Source organism: Penaeus monodon, chromosome 38 (genome assembly GCF_015228065.2).
Source record: "Penaeus monodon isolate SGIC_2016 chromosome 38, NSTDA_Pmon_1, whole genome shotgun sequence".
NCBI classification, from domain to species: Eukaryota; Metazoa; Arthropoda; class Malacostraca; order Decapoda; family Penaeidae; genus Penaeus; species Penaeus monodon.
This window is the reverse complement of record NC_051423.1, coordinates 997,505-1,020,062: the sequence shown is the minus strand read 5'-3', so window position 1 is coordinate 1,020,062 and position 22,558 is coordinate 997,505. Positions and strand designations below refer to the sequence as shown.

General features: G+C 33.5%; 1 protein-coding gene across 16 annotated transcripts in view; it reads left to right on the top strand.

Annotated features, from left to right (window-relative positions):
- Positions 1-4,824: 4,824 nt before the first annotated feature.
- Positions 4,825-22,558, top strand: part of LOC119597124 (probable phosphorylase b kinase regulatory subunit alpha) — a gene marked incomplete at its 5' end in the record, with an annotated part of 70,881 nt that continues 53,147 nt past the window's right edge. For 6 of the 16 annotated variants that reach the window (XM_037946625.1, XM_037946623.1, XM_037946619.1 and 3 more), the window contains 9 exon segments: positions 4,825-4,897; positions 6,128-6,219; positions 6,577-6,667; positions 7,372-7,475; positions 8,839-8,883; positions 11,771-11,827; positions 15,374-15,403; positions 17,643-17,829; positions 21,205-21,207. In XM_037946625.1, coding sequence (XP_037802553.1) covers positions 4,825-4,897; positions 6,128-6,219; positions 6,577-6,667; positions 7,372-7,475; positions 8,839-8,883; positions 11,771-11,827; positions 15,374-15,403; positions 17,643-17,829; positions 21,205-21,207 — 682 coding nt within the window. 16 annotated transcript variants of the gene reach the window in all.

Below are 22,558 nucleotides of genomic sequence, written 5' to 3'. Positions count from 1 at the left end.
ATATATAATATATATATATTATAAGAATATATATATATATATATAATATAAATATATATTATTATTATATATAAATATAATATAAAATAATATATAATATATATATATATACAGTATATATATACATATATATATATACATATATATATAATATATATATATATATATATATATATATATATATATATATATATATATATAATATATATAGATATATATATATATATATAATATATATATATAAAATTTAAATTTATAATATAATTATATATAATATATATATATATATATATATATTTATATATATATATATATTAGTATTTTATATAATATATATATATATGTATGTATATATATATATATATATATATATATATATATATTTTATATATATATATATATATATATATATATATATATTTAATATATATATATTTTTTTTTTTTTTTTTTTTTTTGGAGAGAGAGAGAGAGAGAGAGGAGAGAGAGAGAGAGAGAGAGAGAGGAGAGAGAGAGAGAGAGAGAGAGAGAGAGAGGCAGGCAGGCTTGTGCAGAGCAACATCTTGTTTAAAATGAAACAGAGGGCCTACAACTATTCCTAACCAGTATATATAAGTTTTGTAAAGTCATAATTGACAGTCATAATTGTAGGGAGAAAAGCAAATGTTACATTCAGTAGAAGTTGCCTTTAATGCCATAATGGAAATATGAACGAAATTATTTCAAAATTATGAATATATTGTTAAAATTTTTGTGTAAAGCTCCTTTGTACAAATCTCTTTGCAATTGTCGAAAGAACAGTGTGTGTTGCATTCCATGTGAAAGTAAATAGTTGTCTTTTGTCATTCAAAGTTTAAAATTTTCTGGGCTTCTGCCATATTGGCTCTAGTTTCAAATTTTGCTAGTAATGCATAAGGCTTTTCCAATTGTTTGATTAAAGTATATTTGTGGCCAAGCCAAAGGGAAAGTAAAAAAAAGGAAGAGTGCAACTGTTACCTTGATATGTATGTCTTATTAGAATATATTCTGTTGAAAAACATATCAGATATACGAGTTTGTGAAAGCTTTTGGAATTGACTCTAGTGATACAATAGAACTTTTTTAGCATGGGAATATTTAGTTTTTATACTGAAAATGGAAAAAAATAGGTCCAACAGATGCTTCATTTTTTCTTCTCTTTCCTTTTTTCCCGTTCTTTGTGTAACTGTAGTTTAGCTTTTATTATCATTATTATTATTATACATTGGGTGTTATTTAGATAGGAATTTGCGATATGCTTTATGTTTAAAACTAGTGGCAGACTAGAGCTTGGGTTCTGATTATGTCCTTTTTGTCACTTTTTATGAATGCTTTTGTACACATGATATCTGAAATATACCAAAGAGTTACATCATCCAAACCTAACACTTTTGGACTCTGTTAAATTATTCAAATGCTTACTTTTTGCATCTTGTGAAAGGAGGAGCAGTTTCAATAACTGTCTAAAAGATTCTTTATCCCCTTCATGGCATCTGACATACTATGTATTCATTTAGGTGAGGCACCCAATGTAATATGATCTGTGGGCATTTTCAACCTTATTCATGCCAGGTGACAGCTATCACATCATAGAGAAAATTTTGCTTATGCCAGGGGATGTCTAATCATGTCGGGTCCAGTCCCAGTATCTGGGATGATGCCTAAGGAGCCCAGCTGTGTGCCAGATGACTGCCTAGGCAAAGAGCACCATGCACTAGTGCACCCCTGCCTTGCCAAGCTTTATCTGCAGTGAATAGGTTGAATGTCTGGTTAGGAAAATGGTTACCAGAAAGGTGTGTGGGTCAGCAGTTACTCTCTGGTATCCCTTATCTTTAACCAGCCATCCCTTATCATTGAGTAAATGCATTAAACTGAATCACAAATATGTTATGGTATTCTGTAACTGCAACTTTAATTTTTTTTCTTCTTCTTCTTTTTTTATCATTACTAATTATTTTTTTAAAATGAAAACTAGTGCTCCCAAAAATTGAATTTGTCTGTACTGTGCACCCTTGTGTTTATTACATTGTGTACTCTTGCCAGCCATGAGAGGTTTAAGATCTTTCAGCGGTGCATCTTTTATGCTTTTGTCTTTTGCAATTAAGCTGCTGCCAGAAAAGAGCTGTGGGCCTCTCTTGATTGCATGGGGAACAAAGGGCAATGGTCTTTGCCTCTTCAAATTTTTTTGCATATTTATTACTTATTATCATGAACATACAATTGCTTTCAGGTCATTCCCTTTCAGCTCCAATTTTTGTTAGAAAACTGGTTTGTGTTCAGTTATTTGAACTGTTAGTGTCATTTACAGTTTGCTTTGCTTGGAAGTGGATGATTAGCCATATGTTTTGATGATGACAATTTTGTGTTACTTGAGTTTGGAATCTTGATTTGAAACAGTGAGAGTGTTGAAAATTGTTGGATGTATTGAGTATTGACAGTTATTCAAGAATTGAGTAGTAGAAGTCTAATTTCAATGAATATCATATGTTATGACTGGAAGTGATAGAAATGATCATGTATTTACCTACTGGTCTATATCTGTACTCGCTGAAATTCTTTTTTTTTATTCGATGCAGCTTAGTAAGAGCCATGGCTTTTATTAAACCCTTTATACGTGATTTTGTGTCTCGTGTGAATAACTACAACCATTTTTGAATGGGAATAATATGTTTAGCTGAAACCTGACTGAATGTTTGTCGAAAGAGTATTTTAGATTTCAAGGCAAATGGTCTCATGTTGAACTCTCATTTGATTTTCAGATGAATGCCACTTCATCCTTTTAGAAATCTTACATTATTGCTTTTAGCCCAATAATCAAATCTGATTTTCCCTTTTCTAATCTAAAAATCTGCTTTACTGCAATCTGTGCATGCCTTTTTGTTTTTGTTTGGTATATATTAATAGAAAAGGACCAGGCTACTCATGCCTCTCCAGGCAGATTCATTGTGGTATTACCTGTAGAATAAATGTGAGACCATTTGTTGTTGTAGAGTGTGGACACAGAGGAGTGGTACGCCATGCATGATATAAACCTGCTGTGCTATTACCTGAAGTCACATGTTGCCTTCCTGAAAGAGACTTGGTTCAGCTCCATGCTTGGCAGACCTACCATTACCTACCTTGTCCAGTCTTTCATGCTAGGTAAGCTGCTTCTTCTGCTTGTGACATGAGCTTGAAAAGGGAGAGAGAGGTAATGTGAATTATACATATTTTGCTGTCAAGTTGTTTTTTTAGTATTATTTGCCTTTGGATTTGTTATCATTGCCAATAGCTTGTATCAGAAAGGACCATTGATGCATTTTTCCCTTTAAATTTGTATTTAGAAGCTTATCATCCATCAAAATATATGAAAAAAATTGTTGATGTCCTTGTAATAGTGTTTATATTTGTGTGCAATATGTAGAAAAAAAAAATGTATATATGTATATATACATACAGTACATATATATATATATATATGTGTGTGTGTGTGTGTGTGTGTGTGTGTGTGTGTGTGTGTGTGTGTGTGTGTGTGTGTGTGTGTGTGTGTGTGTGTGTGTGTGTGTGTGTGTGTGTGTGTGTGTGTGTGTGTTGTGTGTGTGTGTATATATATATATATATATATATATATATATATATATATATATATATATATATATATATGTACATATATATTTTTTCTTCTTCTTCTTCTTCTTCTTCTTCTTTTTCTTTTTTTTCTTTCTTTCTTTCTTTTTTCTTTTTTTTTCTTTCTTTTTTCTTTTTTTCTTTTTTTTTAAGAATAAGGTTTATGTAAGCCTAATATAGGCCAAGTTGTTGGAAAATTTATCATTATTAAATCTGGTTGATATTAAAACTAAGCATTATTATAAATTGACAAAGAGCCAGTCTTAAAGTTAAAAAAAATTATCGTTGTTACAATTTTGCTTGATCTGGTGTTCATTAAGTTCTTGTATTTCATGTTTAATATATGCCCTTAAAGGATGAGGCACAGCAGTTATTGTTCTCAGGTAAGTGTGCACATTGGATGAACCATAATAAATGTCATCTGAAAAATAATTAACCATGTTATTGAAGTCCATGTTAACACCCATTAAGCTGAAATTGTCATACACTGAAGTAGACTAAGAAATGTATATTTCCTTCCCTGTGTGCACATAGATACCCGAATTTGGTTCATCCTTTAGGGGTTCAGTGTGAGACGTTGGTGCTGCTTCTTGCTTTGATGTCAACTCAGTGGGAGAGGCTGTAGATGTCATTACATTTCTAAGCTTATTTTGATTTATTGACAAAGTTTATGAGGTAGATGTGAGTTTGAGCTGTTATATTGTGATTAATTGTGTACTTCCTTGGATGTTTTGCATGTGAGATATAACAGAAGGTTAAGAGAGATATAGTGTTTGTTTATATTTGGTGAAGTGATTAATTGATTGCAATATGATTAAATGATTAATTGAATGCAACATTAATTTGTGTGTTGTGTGTATGTGCACACACACACACACACACACACACACACACACACACACACCATACACACACACACATACACACACACACATACACACACACACACACACACACACACACACACACACACACACACACACACACACACACACACACACACACACACACACACACACACACACACACACACACACACACACACACACACACACATACACACACATACACACATATTGTCATATTTGTGAAGAAAGTAAATTGAGTTAGTTAGAAAGTATAGTGGATAATTAAAATATCCTGTAAGTAGATGAAACATAGCAGTCCAACTTGACACTAATTCATGTTCTGATTTACACAGAGGACGGCAAGATCCCAATGGCGATGGTGTCGACCCTAAAGAAGATTAAGAGTGGATACATCAATGGAACCAGGTGACGTTTTTTTTTTTTTTTCTTTTGCTGGTGAAGTTTGAATAATTACAGAAGCTAAAATCGCCTGGTATTTGTAATTTATATTCAAGTTAGAAAAGTACCTTTTATTTGATGAATATGGTGATGATTGATAGGAATTATGTATATTATGTGTGTGTGTGTGTGTGTGTAACCCAGCTTTATGTGTGTGTGTGTATGTGTATGTATATGTATATGTATATGTATATGTATATGTATATGTATATGTATATATATATATATATATATATATATATATATATATATTATATATATATATATATATATATTATATATATATATTTTATATATATATATATATATATATATATATATATATATATATATATATATATATATATATGTATACACATACACATACATATACACATGACATACACATACACATACACATACACATACACATATACATACTCATACACATACACATACACATATATATACATATACATATACTATACATATACTATTACATATAACATATATAAATATATATATATATATATATATATATATATATATATATATATATTATATATATATATATATATATATATATATAATATATATATATATATATAATATTATATATATTATATATATTATATATACATATATATATTATATATATATATTATATATGTAATATATGTATATTATATATATATATATATATATGTATATATATATATATATGTGTGTGTGTGTGTGTGTGTGTGTGTGTGTGTGTGTGTGTGTGTGTGTGTGCCTTTAAATATAAAATGTTAATATCTACTTCAAATTTAGAAGATTATTAAAGGATTAAACTATTCAATTATTAGCATTCATTTTTTGGAGGAGGCTGATCAGTTTTAAGTTCAGCAGAAAGTTATGAAGTGTAAAAAAACATGTAATATCTTTTAGGTGCAACTTATATTGAATGAGCAGTTCAAGCTTATTCACAGAAAACCATTCATTGCCTGAATTCAAAAATATAATTTACAACAACAACAACAACAACAAAAAATAATAATAATGATAAAAAAAATGGAAAGTTTATGTGTGTTTGTCGCAGGGTAATTCTTTGTTTGTGTGTGTGTGTGTGTGTGTGTGTGTGTGTGTGTGTGTGTGTGTGTGTGTGTTTATTTGTGTCCATTTTCTTTAATGAAAAAAGGGTCCTTCTAATATTCTCTTTCTTTTTCCTTTATTCAGAGTGGCTCTCGGCAAGATGCAGGAGTTCCTCAACACATCCTGCATCACAAGCCTCAATTTTCTCCATGATAATGAGAATGGCTACCCTGACAGTGAGTCATCTGCGTTGGCCCTTTTATCATTGTTATGTAAAGCAAAAATACAAATGTATATATATACAAATACTTAATAAGTGTTAACAATATTTGAATTTGTCACATTGGATATACTGTGTCATGAATGAATGATGCAGTGCTCAGCATTTATTGAAATTTATGTACAAGAGATGATTTTAAATATTGGAAGGTTTACTTTAGATCCTGAAATGGAAAGGGAAGATATTTTTACTTTCCATTGGTTAGGGTAAAGTGAACTACACATTTCTTTGTAACTTATAGAGTGATACCATTATCTGTAAGAATTGCATACAAATTGTGTGGATTATCTCCCTACTATGAGTTTCCCTTCAGGTCTGAAACCAGAAGTAAAGGATTACCTGGAGAAGCAGATGCGAGGGTCCCTGTCTTGGAGGAGAGCTGACCTTGTCCGCATGTCTTCGAGGTAATGATCGACCTTCACTGGTGCTCTGGGGGACTTACTGGTGCCCTGGGGGACTTGAGTTTTTGGTCACTGTAACAGAGAATATTGCAGTTCTTTGGCAATAGCAAATTGGTCTTTCTTTGGATCTTTCTCTCTCTCTTTTTTTTCTCTCTCTCTCTCCTTCTTTTTCTTCCTTTCTCTTTTTCTTTTCTTTTCTTTCCCTCCCTCCTTCTTCATTCTCTCTCTCTCTCTCTCTCTCTCTCTCTTTCTCTCTCTCTCCCTCCCTCCTCCTCTTTACTCTCTCTTTCCTCTCCTCTCCACTCTCTCTCTACTCTCTCTCCTTTCTCTTTCTCTCTCTCTTTCTCCTCCCCTCCCTCTCTTCCCTCTCTCTCCTCTCTCTCTCTCTCTCTCTCTTCTCCTCCTCTCTCTCTTCCTCTTCTCTCTTCCTCTCTCTTTCTCTCTCTCCTCTCTCTCTCTCTCTTCTCTCTCTCTCTCTCTCTCTCTCTCTCTCTCTCTCTCTCTCTCTCTTTTGCTCTCTCACTCTCTCTCACCCTTTCACCCTTTCTCCCTCCACTCTCTCTCTCACCCTCTCTCTCTCCATCTCCCTCTTACCCTCTCAACTTTCCTCCCTCCCTATTGCCTTCTCTCCCTTTCTCCCTCTTATGTGTTTATCCCATCTTTGGTCCATCTTCAGATATTAAGAAAATCTTTTTTTTCCCTTAAAGGTTTGGTGAGAAGAAATCCATCAGAGACCCTTCTGCCCGACGCAGGTTCTCTGTCAAGGGAACCATCCGTAAATCCCGTACTCTGCTTGTTGATGATGAGAAAGGTATGACTTGTTGAAGAGGTGGCAATACCAGCACTTTAATATTCTCATTTAATCTGCTGTCTCTTTTCTCTCCTATTTCTCACTCTTTCTTGTTACTATGTTTTCTCTTTCTTTTTCTTTCTCTTTTTTTATCTTTTACACTCTGTTGCATGGTAATGGCAGGGTCAGACAGTGGTTCCTTAATCTGAATTGGATAAGTGTTTCACTTTGTTTTCAGCTGTTGGTAAGTCCAGGCTACATTAGGATGGGATCTAGTCCCAGACTCCTTTTGCTGGCTTTGTTTTATAGGATTTGAACATCATTTGTTGCAAACAAAGTCAGTGGAGGACAGAAATGATATTAGTTAAGATTGATGACTGTTATTTTCGATAGGATGGTTGACCTTACATGCATGATAGCAATTCAGTTTTCTGAGCAAGGCTGGAGCCATTGCATGGAGACACTGAGGAGAAGCATTGCAAGGGACTTTGTAGAGACTCTGGTTCCATTCTTCATCAGTGTCAGTCTACAAGGCTGCTTCTGGCTAAAGTTATTTGCATAGAAATTATCTCTCCTTTCAGAATTAGAAATACATATACTTCTAATAATTTAAAACCTGATCATTGCTGTCAGGTATAAGTTGGTAAAAAGTATATACTGAAAATATGACTATGATTTTTAAATAAGTGTGTGCATAGCTGAATCTGGTAAATGACTAAGAATCAGATAGTGAAAAAAATAGTGAATGAATAAGGTGAAAAAGACTTACGGAGGTTTAGATTTTGTATGCAGTTGTTGCCAAGGTTGCTGGAATCTAATTTTAAGTTGAATCCCAGCTAATCAAGCCCTTTATAAATGAAAGAAGAGGAAGTCTTCTGTGGAATAATGTGAGGATTGCCTTTCACCTTGCTGGATGGGAGTTTCCAGACGTATGCCACTATGATCTAAATTCCCCATAATGGAGAATGGCAGCCAAGGATAAAGTGAAGGAAGAAATCCAGAGAGTATAGGAAATTGAAACTTTATTCCTTTTTAGTAAGTCTTATAATATTCATTTTTATGCTATGTTTCATTTTCATACTTTTTTTTTTTTTTTTAAAGATTAGTTTGATCATTTTAGCTGATCTGGTATTTGATACCACAAGTACAACAGAGACCTCAGCTTTCTGACAGTCAACACAGTGCCTTAATTTTAATTTTTTTTCAAACCATAGTTATTTTGAGTTTATTATTTTTTTTTTAACTAGCTTAAGATCTTTTGCTCAAAGGGTGAAGGTCTTCCACTTCACCTTCAGAGGTTAAGGACTAATTTCCTCCATTAACCTAATGTATCTGTGGGTCTCTAAGTCTGATCTTAGTGAACACACTCTTTCTTGCTTTCCAGCAAGTGCTATAGCCAAGGGGAGGCAGAAACTGGAAACTGTAGAAGGTACATGCCTCTGCCCCTTCTTGTGTTAGCCCTGACGTCCAGTAGTGTTCGCTCATGAAACGCACTCCTGCAATTGCTTATATGTTGCTATTTTGTCAGTCAGTGTTTTCATGATGTCAGGAAAGAATTAATGCATGATATAATTTGTTTAAATCAGGGTGAAAAAGTTTAGGTCTGCAATAAAGCTTTTGGAATATAGGAAAATTGATATAATTAAAGTTTAATATACGACAGAGAAGACTAAAGTTCAGATTAGATTAAGTTTAATGCATTTTATAGGAAAATTTGTAACAGGACAAAACTTTAGCTTACATTAGTAGAATTTATAGGAAAATGTATTGAAATTAAGTTTAATGTCTAATTTTTTTTTTTAATAATGTTTTAAAAGGACGAAATTTAGATTAGGTCTTAGATGTTTGTAGGAAAATTTATTACATCTAAGTTTAAGATAAGATAAAATTAACCCATTGAGAGAGCACATGCGTTAGCCACTATGGTTTTGTTTTATTAATTTTATTTATATATAGTCAGCTATTAGCCATACTTGATCACATCTGTTTATCCTGTTCCTTGAATTTTGGGGAAAGAAGAGTTTCAGTTGTTACAGATGTAACATTATGATAATGAGAATGAAAATGAGAATAATCACAGTGTTAATAACAAAAATAACAGAATTTATGATTAAAAACTGTTCACAAAACATTGAGGGATCCGGAAAGCAGGTGAACCCAGGTAGATCTTGTAACTGACTCTTTGCTGACTAAGGGCTGGTGAAGCCACCTTTGTATAAGCAAAATTTGTAAAGCAAAACCATTCTAGATGGTGTGTATAGCCATCATCAGTGGATGAAGGTTAAAGTTAAAATAAAAATTTAAGGTAAAATTTAGACACAAAAACATTAGTGACACCAATGATTGATAAGAAAATTACATTTTCTTCCTACTCATATAATCTTTTTTCAAAATGTAATTTACTGATGAATATTGCTTAAGTAGCAGTGCACACAGAGTCAGAACTCAAAAATGAAAAGTAAGTATTATGATGAGGCATAGAATCTGATTTTTTTTTTTCTACTGTATTGAATTCTGATAGAAATCATCCAATAAAAGATATTCATATAAAACTCCTAAGTAGAAAATGTGCAATTGCTAAGAGAAGTCATGCAAAGTAGATGAACATTGTCATCAAATGTAAGGAATTGAATTTTATTAGTACTTTTTGCTCCTACAGAAATTTTGATAGTAAATTTTTGAGTTTTGACCTCATGCAACCACTCTGCATAATGTATTATGGAGCTTGTTCCAAAAAGTAATTTCTAATGTCTAGTTAACAATTACTCTTTAATGCATTTAATTTTTGAAATTCACATATAGGATGGACCTCTCTCCTCTTCCACATTTCCATTTGCTTATTACGAGACAACTCCTAGGAACAGAACTATACAGAAGCCTTATATTTTGAAACAGCCTTATGTAGTAAATTCAGCCTCTTTTCTTAGATACACAGATTTTGTACCTGGTTCTTTGCTAGATTTGTCTTAAATAGTTGAGAGACATTTGCTCTTGCTTATCATGTACCTCAGAAACATATTTGCAAGGCAAAAAGATATAAAACGAAATGAAGGCTCTTTCTGGTATAGGATTCAGTATGATGTTTTCCTGTTCTTCATTAGTTTGCAAGATAAGAGGAGCAAGTAGATATGTGATGGAGGAAGGAAACAAACACAAGAAAAAGGGAATTAAAATTAACAATGTTTGATTCGTTGTAGGGGTTAATAAATGACATTGCAAAATTAATATAGCCTTTTTAATTTTTTTGCTAAATTTTTTTGTCACTGATAATTTTCATGGTCTCTTGTTTCTGGTCATAACACTTGTTGCTGATTAATAACATTAAGGTTTTAGCAGTTGTTTGAGGATTTCTTTGGTTTGGTTACTCACTAAAAAGTAAGTTTACTTTGTTTGGCAGTGGCTTTCAAGAAAGACTTAATCGTAATGAAGACAGCCCGCAAAATCTGCACATGAGGTACTATTACACCATTACAGCTACTAAACCCGGGCTTCACCTATAGGCTTTATTTTATTTGTTTTCATCTTCTTTGCTATTTTCTAGTGGATTTACTATCACTATGCTTAATCCCTTTGGCAAGGATAATCTCGCCAGCATGGACAGCACACATGAAACCGAACTGATCATTGTGGATGCATTCTCTCTCTCTCTCTCTCTCTCTCTCTTCTCTCTCTCTCTCTCTCTCTCTCTCTCTCTCTCTCTCTCTCTCTCTCTTTTTCATGCTCTTTCTCACTTTCTCACTTTCTTTTGGGTGTGGAGATAACTGCAATTCCTCTGGTCATCAACTGGTGGACAGGTACAAAAAAAATTGGAAGTGGCCTCTCACTGTGGTTGTGTTATGGAGTAAAGCCATTTCTCCATAGTTATAGGTAACTCGGTAATAATCAAATAACTCATGATAAATCCTGTAGTGCCAGGATTGTACAAAAGAGCATAATGGAAGTATCAGTATCCACAGAACATGATTTTGTGTCTAGGAGTTTGACTACAAGTCTTCATCTTCTGTGTAGAATATTTAGGCAAAGGGTTAATTGTTCTCTTTCACAATAACCTTGTGGACCCAGGTCATCTGTGAGATAGTTCCTGTTGTTCCATTCCAAGATGCTTCCATTTGAAGAAAGGGGCATGAAGAGAGGAAAAAGGAAACTGTTTGTGGTTAATCAAGAGAAGGAACATATTGTTATTCTTGCTGCAGAATTGCCCTATGATGAAGAAAGGGAGGTCTCACTTTTGATGTTGAATACTCTGAAAGGGATGCAGAGTTGGATAATGAGAGCATCAGCTGATTTTAATAATGTGATTTGTTCTTACCTTCCAGCAAATGTTCCTTCCCGAAGAAGATCCGGACTAGATCATATTTTCTACTACGGTGAAGGTACAAATTATCCTCATGTCCAGTTCTTATGCCAAACTTGTCACTGTGGTTGTGTTATGTAGTAAAGCCATTTCCTCGTAGTTATAGGTAACTCGGTAATGATCAAATAACTCATGATAAATCCTGTAGTGCCACAAAGATTACAATGGTATTAATCCAGCAGTCCACTAAACTGGAGAGTGGTGTGGGTGATAATAAGTTTTATTTAAAATTAAATATATACAGGGTATCCCAGTTATTCATTACTCGTTATTTGTCATTTCACTTTTTTGTCGGGGGGGGGGGGGGGGTGCAACTGATATTGGGCACTTGAAAGAGCTGTAGGACTTAATTTTTTTATTTATTATATTTCTTTTTATAATTGTATTTTATTATATTATTTATTATTATTATTTTTTTTAATTTTTTTTTTTATTATATATATATATAATAAAGTATAATTATTATTTTTTTGTTTTTAAATATTTTATATAATCTTATAGTCAGCATATTAATGGTATTAATAGTGATTTTTTTATTTTTCTCTTTCTGTTAACTCATTTTTTTTCTTGTCCTTTTGCACTGCATGGAGCGACACCCTTTATGTTTTTGTGATATATAACCTCACCAAAGTTGTGATAACATGTTTGCCTATCCTTTCTTTCTTCACTTGAGTATCTATTGTGAATATATTGATGTTTATACATAGTTCATCTTTTTATAGACTATATTTGATGATATACAAGTAAGCAGTCAGTGGACACCACAGTCTTGGTCCACATAACATCCTTTTATAATGTACTTTATTGTTGTTAATGATGAATAACTGGGATCCCTGTAATTACAAGATATATCATCAAAAGTAGGAGAAAGAAGAAGGAGAATATGTATTGAATATTTAATTCTTTAAAGTTGTATCTAAATGTTTACAAATCTTGGCATTAGTCACCAGAAAGCTCTTGAATAATGTAGAGGTGCTTTGATATATTTCAGCTAAAGGTTGTATTATGTTTGAGCACATAACTAGCTTGTCACATGTTTCGGTATGCTAGCTATTATTTTGAACTTACTTTTTACAGCTGTCTTTCTGAAGTATATCTACAGACATTGGTTGGGTCAAAGTTTTGATAATGGGGCAAACAAAAATTTGTTTCATTGCATATTGGGTTTAGTATTTAGTATTTTTTTATTGTGGGTTGGTATTGTAAAGATGTGTGGGTTAGTATAGTAAAAATGTAGTCTTGGAGATATTTTGTGAATGTCCCCCCTCCCCCTTCCATTGAATTTGAATAAAGTGGGGGCCATTATCCCCCTATTTCCCCTGTAACTGTGCCATGATCCGCAGGCACATTTATGAATGACGTGATAACTGACAAAGTATGTGGATTGCTGGATTTTAAGTCTAGAAGGAATTTAATTGAATTTAGCAATGTGCTTAATCAGGCACTGATGTGGGTATTATCCAGATTTATTAGTTTTTTGTCTTTCATTGTGTAATTGGCTTTAGAGTTTACCTTAGGAAATCACAGTGACGGTGAACATGAACTGTATGTGAAAAATCAAACAGCCAGTATTGGTTCATTGGTATAGGAATGTAAGATTTCTCATAGTGGAATGTTGTGCAAGCCCTGTACTAACAAATTTTATTTAAATTTCATTTTCATTTTAGTTTCTTAGTATTATATTGTATTTTCTGGCATCATTTCCATTTGGTCATACATAGTAAGGACTGCCTCATTCTCAGAAAGGCACAAGTCTCCATTGTAATTGTTATATTATATATTTTCTCTCTCATTCCCAGTGAGACTGGGCCAGTATTCAAGGTGGCATATAAATATGCTAAGACAATTGAAGTTGATTTCAGTTCTCTGTGCTGTACAGATGTGGAATTTTATAGCTCTCTCTTCACTAGCTGTTGAGCTAGTCTTCCAAAGTCAACTGAGAATATCAGTGTTTTTATTGAAAAATTACCTTCATCTTATCCAGAGTCAAGGATGATGGGGTTAAACATCACCCCCTTCTAAGTGTTCTTCAATTACTTCTCGGTGTCATTGCTTTAATAGTCTCTTATTGAAAGAGCTTTATGCAAAATTTCATGCTGATTCTCTTGCTTACTCTGTCCTTGAGCCACCAATATGATCCAAAGGTCTGGCAAGGCTAGTTTCTCTGATGCCATTTGGTTTTTCAGTCCTGAAACACCAATTTTTAATTAGATTTTAGTAGTACTGGATCCAGATTTGCTGTTGCAGTCTTCTTTGTTTGCCTTTCTTTTTTTATTGCTTGGTAAAATGGATGTTTGTTGAGGATTGCCATAATCTCAGTGGTAATGAAGCTGAATTTCCCTGTGCTGGAGACTACAAGAGGAACTTTGTCATCAAGAGCAGTGCTTCCTTCTGTTCAGTTTTTTGTTTTATGGTTCCCTCATCTCATAGCTTTCTGTGTAACTGCTGAATAAGTATTCAGGGATAGGTGGCCATGTAAGAAAAATGGATTTCCTTCCTACTGGGAATTTGTCCTTGCATTTGTTTGCATCCTGTAAAGAGAATGAAGGAGATTGATCTTGGAAGTGTTGATGTCTCTCCCCTTAGCCTTAACACCAGAAACAAGGCTGAAACACAGGTCTGTGTGAAGAGTTTTGCAAAAGCTTCAGCAGTTAGATGATCACAAATCAATCAAACCAAGGTGACAACAATATTACAGAAATGTAGTGAAGAAATGTGTCTTTAGTTGTGGAAACTTCATCAATAAGCTGACTGTATCAGGTAAGTATTTTAGTGCTAAACAGTAAGCAGTTTGCTTTATTATACATTACTTTAGATAAACCTAATCAGTGTGTGGTATTTTTTCCTTTGTATAACTTTAGGAATGGTTTTAAGTATATAGGTTTTAATCAGTTTTGCAGGTACTGTATCATTCAGTAGTGAAGAAGTGCAACACAAGGTAAACTCATGTATATCAAGTTCTGTCTGGAAATATTATGGAGGTTATGTGGAGGCAGAAGATTGTTACATGGAGTATATGGCCCTGTTTTTTTCTTTGTCAGAATTATGAACTTTATAAGATTGTTTCTTTACTTATTTAAATTTTGTTATGTAGGTTTGTAGTAGAGAGTCTTCAGAATGATAGATACTGAATACAGTATTACCTGATGAATTAGAGCAAAACAAAAAGTTCATTTATACTTTATTGTACTCTGTTAGAGATGGGCTTCTTTACATAGTAAATATTTTCATAGTGGAGTTGTAAGCTTAAAGTTAAAAGGAATGCAGCAGAGTATCATAGCTGTCACATTAACTTTCAGCATAGATACCTGTGGAATCATTGTCTTAATATAACAGACTTTAGATTATGAGGCATTTATAACATAGGATTAATATCTGAATGTCTGACATTTTCAACAAACATGTTTTACAGGGAAATATGTCTTGTGAATATTTAGGTAATAAAAAGTAGCCATTATGTTTATCTTATCAAAACACCAGATGCTATTTTATGTGTTAAATTTTAAAAAATTGTTTATTTGATTTTACAGAAATACTATAACATTTGATTCTTTCTCCTCCAAAGCGTATGGGCCTACATTGGGACTGACACTAGGTATTCAATGCCTTGGTTCTTCTTACACTTTTGTGTTAAGAGAGCAATGTACAGACATGTTTTTTTGGGAGATTTGTTTGGAACTGCTGATATGTGTACTGCTTTAATACTGTCCTGTCCCTTGTCATGCTTCACAAAGGTTCTAAGAAAGGTAGGGGTTGAAAGAGGAATGGTGTAAATTTCTAGGTAAATATATCTTGGACCCAAGCTTGTAGAGTTCAACCTGTTTGTTTAGATCAAGTTTAGCTGCTGAAGATTCAAGGATTTTTATTTGAACATAACTGGAGTTTGTTTTTGTGAGAGACTCATTTCACAAAAGTGAATACCATGATAAGATGTTTTAAGCTAGTGAAGAACATGAATTTGTTGGGATTCCAAACAAAACCCCCAAATTACACATACTTTTAACAAAACCTGACCAGTGTTTATGCAATGAGACAAGGGTGTAATCCATCCATATAACAGTAGTAATGGTAGCAGTAACACATTTAATTTTGCATAGTGACTGAGCTTCCCATCCAAGCCTGTCAGAGTGTGTTGTCTTAGTAGTTGCTTGGATGAAGTTATACCCCAGGCAGTGGTCGTGGTGTAGAAGTAGAAGACTCACTGCTGTAGGTGAAAGAGAGGCTTATGCTTTATTATTGCATTTAACAGATAATGCTGTAGTGTAATGTAGGGTCTTAGAAATATATTTTGTATATGACTGTGTGGGTTTTGTGAATGGGAAAAAAGTTATAGTCATAAATGTTCTAAGGAATTATACAGTAAATTTTTATCAGTAAAATAAGTTTATAGCCTTGTCATTTGTATACATTCCTATATTTTTCTCTTTTCCAGTAAGAAGTAAGTAAAAAATAAAATGTTGAATCTTTTTATCTTCATTCCTTTTTTATATAGACATTTGATATTTATCTTCAAACTCATTACTTGGAAATCTCATGATAGTTAAGAAAAACAATTTTCACTATTATATCAAAATGAAGGATTAAGTGTATTTTTCTCTTTTTGAAGTTTGTGTGTCTATGTGGATCTGATATGTTGCAGTTGAGCATTGATATTGAGAAGAAAATAGCTGCATTTGTAGAGTTGTATTTAGCTGAGGTCTTGAACAATCAGCAACCCAGAAATTGATGTGTCTGAATTGTTGTTGTCTTATTGTGCAAAAAAAAAAAAAAGGTAATGAATCATGGAGATTTGCCTTTGCAGCATTGATGTTTGGTGGACTTTCCCATTGTTGTTATCTACTGACTGTAATTAAGTGTTGCAGTGGTTGAATGGCGGTCTGTTTTTTGTGTTGTGAAATAGAATTAAGATGCTGTGTCCATTGGCAGAAGGTTTGTATAACCAGCTCATACCATTACTAACCCCATGTGGTTTTAGAATAACATTAGAGTAAATTCTCAAAATGTACATATCTTGATTTATTATGCATTTAGTGAATCCTGCAGTATACCAGATATTATCTTGTGCAGTAAATTTAGGGATATGCACTATATGCTGGAGAAGAAATTAATTGATATTGAACAAGACTGTGAACAGTTCTTAACTAGGGTTCAGTCCTCCAGAATCACTTGTGTCTTTGAAACTTATCAGTAAAATTATCATTATTTTGAATGTATAAATCCTTCAGAAATGGCTGAAGAACAGAGCTATAGAACAGTACCTGATAGTGCATGGAAAAAGTAAAGAATATAAAAAAGATTTAGAAATGTAATAGCATGATGAATAAATGTAAAAATAGATCAGTAGAATCAGGCTAAGGACTGTTCATAGTCTTTGATTCTTGTTTTATGTGAAAAATACCACGAGAAAAGTATTTGGGAAAGGGGAATCTGCAGATTTAAAAAATAAATAGTTTTTGGATTATTCATCTTATTTAAAGTTTTTGTATTTATGGTTACTATGTCACTTTATATATTTATTCCCATTATTTCTAAACTTTGAAAAAGCAGAAAAAATACATTTCATTTCCTATTAATTTTGCTTCATTTCTGTAGACTTTGATAACTGGATGAAAATATATATATATATTTTTTTTTTTCAATAATTTCATTTATTGTTATTATTATTTTTTTTTTTTCTATAAGATATGTATATACTTGGATTCTTTGGCAGAACTTTACAGCTTTGCCAGAGAAGGAAATTCAGAAAATCAAAAATTGTAGGGATGGTGCACAGCAAACACAAATTATTAGACCATTTCCTGTTGCTAATCTGCATCCATTGCAACCCCCAATAGAAGTACCATCGCAAGGTTCGTCCCGACGAGAGTCAACAGTGACCTCCCCAACAGGCGAGCAGGGACCCCCTATTCTGGAGGTGTCCTGCCCCGCGACACCAACACGAGTCACGCCTCCTCTCTCATCTCGCTCGCGATCGCCATCACCCGAAAAGGAGGAGCTCTGGGAGTCCATGGTCAGGCACAGGTCAGTTTTATCCTTTGCTTTCTCTTATTTATATTTTTTTGTATGTTTTATTGCTCTCATGGTACTTGTTGTCTGGTGGATTTGTCTCTTCAGCTTTGCACTATGTTGACAGATCTGTGTACCAATCGTTTGTTGGTATTTTCATGGATGTAATAACTTGTACTGTAGAATGTAGAATGGTGGGACAGTAAAAGACCTGTCATTTTGTTGTTGGGTTGTGTGATCTTGTTTACAAATGGTATCTGAGACCTTAGTAACTGGAACCAGAGACCTCTTAACATTGGATGAAGATTGTTGATGTGAAAGCATTATAGGGTATGCTAAGTTGACAATGTAAAGTGTGGTATGCATATGATGTTATGAAAAGATGTTATGGTAAAATCAGCGTGCATTTTCTCAATGTCTGAAGTTAGGTAGAAAATCTACATTGCTTTGTAAAGTTACCCAAGCTTCTGGCTAGGCTTCCATTAGCCTTACCTGACTGTAGCACACCCTCTGGGGAACTAGATGAGCATTTTTTTTTATTATTATTATTATTTTTTTTTTTTTTTTTTTTTGTTGTGTGGGGGGGGGGGGTGTGGATAGAGTGTGCAGGTTTCAGTACATTTTATAATGATACTTTAATTGCATAGGATAACTAGATCTACGAGTTCTTTACCTTATATCCTACTTGGTGATATTCAGGAGCATTGAGGTTCTCTAGTCTATGATAGTCTTGGAAAATTCTTAAATAATGTTCTGCATTTATAACATTAAAAAAAACATATTGAAATAGATATTTTAAATTTTATATATATATTTTTTACATGTATTTATAAGAACATAAACACACATTAGAGATAAAACCAACACATAGGTGTAATTGCTACATTATAAAAGTGGTTTTGAATTGTTGTAAATACTGGAGTGGTTTAAGTTTCTTGTATATTGGAATAGTCATCAGAGGTTAATGTTTCCTTTCATGATGAACTAATAGACCAATATGATTCATATTGATGACTACATTGTAAAGCCGCCAAGACCTTCCTACTCTGGGAAAATGTAAATGTAATATTAACAGTACAGTAGATAGTTAAGAGAAACAGATCTGGGTCTGAGTAGCTTATGGTATATTGGTATTTCCTATAGTGAGTGAGTAAATTTGTTTTTCATCAGTGATGAACAGATAGATCTAGGAGTATCTATGGTTTTGTGTTGATAGTGTTCATAGAACATGCAAGAACTTTTTTGGTATTGTAAATATTTGAGAACATTTCCACCTGGATAATCTTTATGTACAGTATACAACATACTCTGGCATTCATCACTAGCAGGTAGGTTTTTCACTGATTTTCCCACTGCATGTTTTTTTTTTGTTTTTTTTTTAGCAATACATATCACACCTGCACTTATAATACTAGGGAGTCTGTGCTTTATAATCACCATTACTGTTTTGTTGTAGATCTTACCACACTAGATACTGTACGTATGTTACTGATTAGCTACTGTTCTGGACAGTGGGTTTGGTGGGACAGTTCTACTCAGCCCCCATCCAAAGGCTGTAGGACTGACCAAAAAGAGTTCTGGCTTGTGGGTTTGTGCATGATGTGGTTTGATTAAGGCATTGTACCTTTTGTCAGGAAAGGAAGGATTAAGACACATCAGTTCTTCTGTGTCTCACTCTGAGAGTTCTGTCCAAACAGATGATTCTAGTCTATCAGTTATAGTGTTTAACTGGAAGTATAGGTCGGATTTTTTCCCTAGCTTTGTTTGGAGATGATTCTTGTCTATCAGTTATAGTGTTTAACTGGAAGTATTGGTTAGGTTTTTTCCCTAGCTTAGTTTGTTCATCTACCTATGCAGGGATCTTTAAGTAATAGAAACAAAAGGTTTTAAAAGTAGTACTATAGTAATATGTCCAAAGGCTTTTAGGTCCTGTGATGAATCAAGGTGAGTTTCATCTCTATGCAAGAATATAGAATATAGTATATAAAAGTCTTATAAAAATTTAAGGTGCATGAGAATAATTAGATTTTTTGAAATGTTCTTGATGATGTTAGATTATTAATAATTGCAAAGCAGGGAATGAAAACAGTATGTCAGTCAGAGAATAGATTAGGAAACAGATATAGTGTGAGAGATTTTGGAAATTCCTTTGGATGTTATTTAACTTTTGAAATAAGATTCTGCACTGGTCAGAAATGCTCATGTGTTTGAGGTATACTTTATGTACTTTGTCATTAGTGATGGCCCATTTCCTGAGGATAGTGGCATATCACATTCAGTGCAGAGCCAGTCTTTGGATGAAAGCTTTAGAAAGATGTCCTCAAGTGGTGTCTGAGAATCATACATTATAAAAATTGCAGCCAAGATTTTTATTATTATTATTATTGTTAATAATGTGTGTTTGGGGGGGAGAGGAGTGCATGTGTGAGAGAATTTAAGGCACTTCAGTGTTGGTGACATGCATGCACTTTGGTTTTACTTTTGACCACATGTCCTTGCCTGATTCACCAGTTTTTCTAATTTTCCAATAATATTTCTAATATTATGAAAGATATTTGTCACTGAACAGCACAGTAATGAGCACTGTTGGTTATGGTATGACATACTGCTGGCCTTTGCTGAAAGTTGCATGCTTGAAATGGCAGTGTTGCAAGAAATAACTCATTAATCAGTATACCTCCTGAAATAATTCACGAGTTCATTCACATAGATGGCTCTGCTAGTGCTTAGCCACAAAGGAGTCAATTAGTGGACCTTGTGACCTCACCTGATTTCACCTTTCCTTGAATAGGCAGGATTTTTTTTTTTTTACTAATGCCATGAATATCAGTGGTGTTATTTTTATTATAGACATTATAATTACTATAATGTTATAGACATTAGTAACAGCAATATAAGATAACGTAAAATATTTTTGAAAATCAAGGAAAAGGGTAAACAGGCGAGACAGGCAGTACTCGTAATTGACTCATTGGTGACTTAGTACATCTGTGTGAAGAAAAATAAAGTAAACTCACAGTGGGCATGGCACATAGGTAGATGTCATGCCCATTGGATTTGGGTTAATAACTAATTTTGTAATCATAGTAAAAAACTAAAATCATTTTTAAATTTATAGCTTTCAAAACCTTGAGAAGTAACCTCAGTATCATACTAATTTTTAAAAAGAATAATGAAAACAACACTTTTGGAAATACCTCTTTGTGGAAATAGACAACCATTTTAATCCTCAAATAAGATATGAATAATTTGCATGATAATTACCCACCTTATGTGTGTTATACTATGCACTAAATACTTTTTTTTTGTAAGTAATTATGTTAACCAATCATGAAAGAGCAAAGGCTTTTATTAATTATTTTTTTTTTCTACCTCTCTTCGCACAAGCAGTAGGTAAGGCCAAACATTCGTTGTGTGGTGAGTGTTAATTTTTTTTTTCTTCTACGTGTATCTATTTATTCAGTAGTTGCCTTCTCTTCTCTATACTTTTTTCTTCTCCTGCCTATCAGTTTTCTTCAGTTTCTTAATTCCCATGTCTTTATTCTTGTCTTTCAGCTTTCTTCTCTCATCATTTTTGTCTTCCATTATTATCTTCATTTTCCTTTTTTTATAATTATTTTTTCTTTTTCTTTTTATCAGTAAGACTTCATTCCTCCCGTATTTTTATTGTCCATTCTCTTGTTAATTTTCTTTCCCTTTGCCTTACCTTATTCAAAACCTGCATTGCCTACCAAAAAAATATATATAACCGGTAAGTGACTAATTGCAATTGATTAATTATTAAAACGAAGAATACAAATACGAGTTAGTAAATATTTAAGGAATAAGGTAGGAGAGCCGTAAGTGAGTAAATAGGTAAGTACGGTAATTGCTAGTATGCATAAATAAGTAAATCCATACGTAGTCTATTGGTTGTCCATTAGCACCTGATCTTTATGTATTCCTGAGCGGTATTGACAAAGCAGTACCTGTACAAACATTCTCTCTTGGTATTTTTGTTGAAAAAAGGGAATATGCTTTTAATGTAAGAGTGTTCAAGGGCTATGTTTTGTGTTCATTTTTTCTCTTTTCTTTTTTTTTTTTCTTTTTTTTTCAATGGGGGGGGAGGGAGGTGAGGGGTAGCCTTGTGGTCATTCTTGGCACCTTTCTTGACATCAGTCATGCAATGAATTAGTTAAGGGGCATTTTCTCTCTCTCTCTCTCTCTCTCTCTCTCTCTCTCTCTCCTCTCTCTCTCTCTCTCTCTCTCTCTCTCTCTCTCTCTGTGGTGTGATAGTTTTGTTCGGATATATGTCGTTCCTCGTCTCAGTCACGGTCAGCCTTGGATACCAGGGCTTGTTTATTGCACTTTGAGAGTGAGCCATGACGCCATAACATGAGAGGGCGGAGGGAAAGGAAAAGGGTTGCAGGTGGTTAGACTGGGGGTCCTTATAATGCCCCCCCACCCCCACCCTGTCCTGGTCATATCCCTGGCATAGCTTCCTTTCCTTTTTTTATTTATTTTTATTATTTATTACCATCATCATCTCCTCCCCCTCCTCCTCCTCCCCCACCCCCATCCTGCTCCTCTCCCCCCTCCTCTTCCTTCTCCTCCTCCTTCTTCTTTTCCTCCCTCTCCCCCTCCTCCTACTCCCCTCCCACTCCCCCCTCATTCTCCTCCCCTTTCTCTTCCACCTTTTCTTTCTTTTTTCTTTTCTTTTTCAAATTCATTTTTTATATTATTATCATTTTCTTTTTCTCCTCCT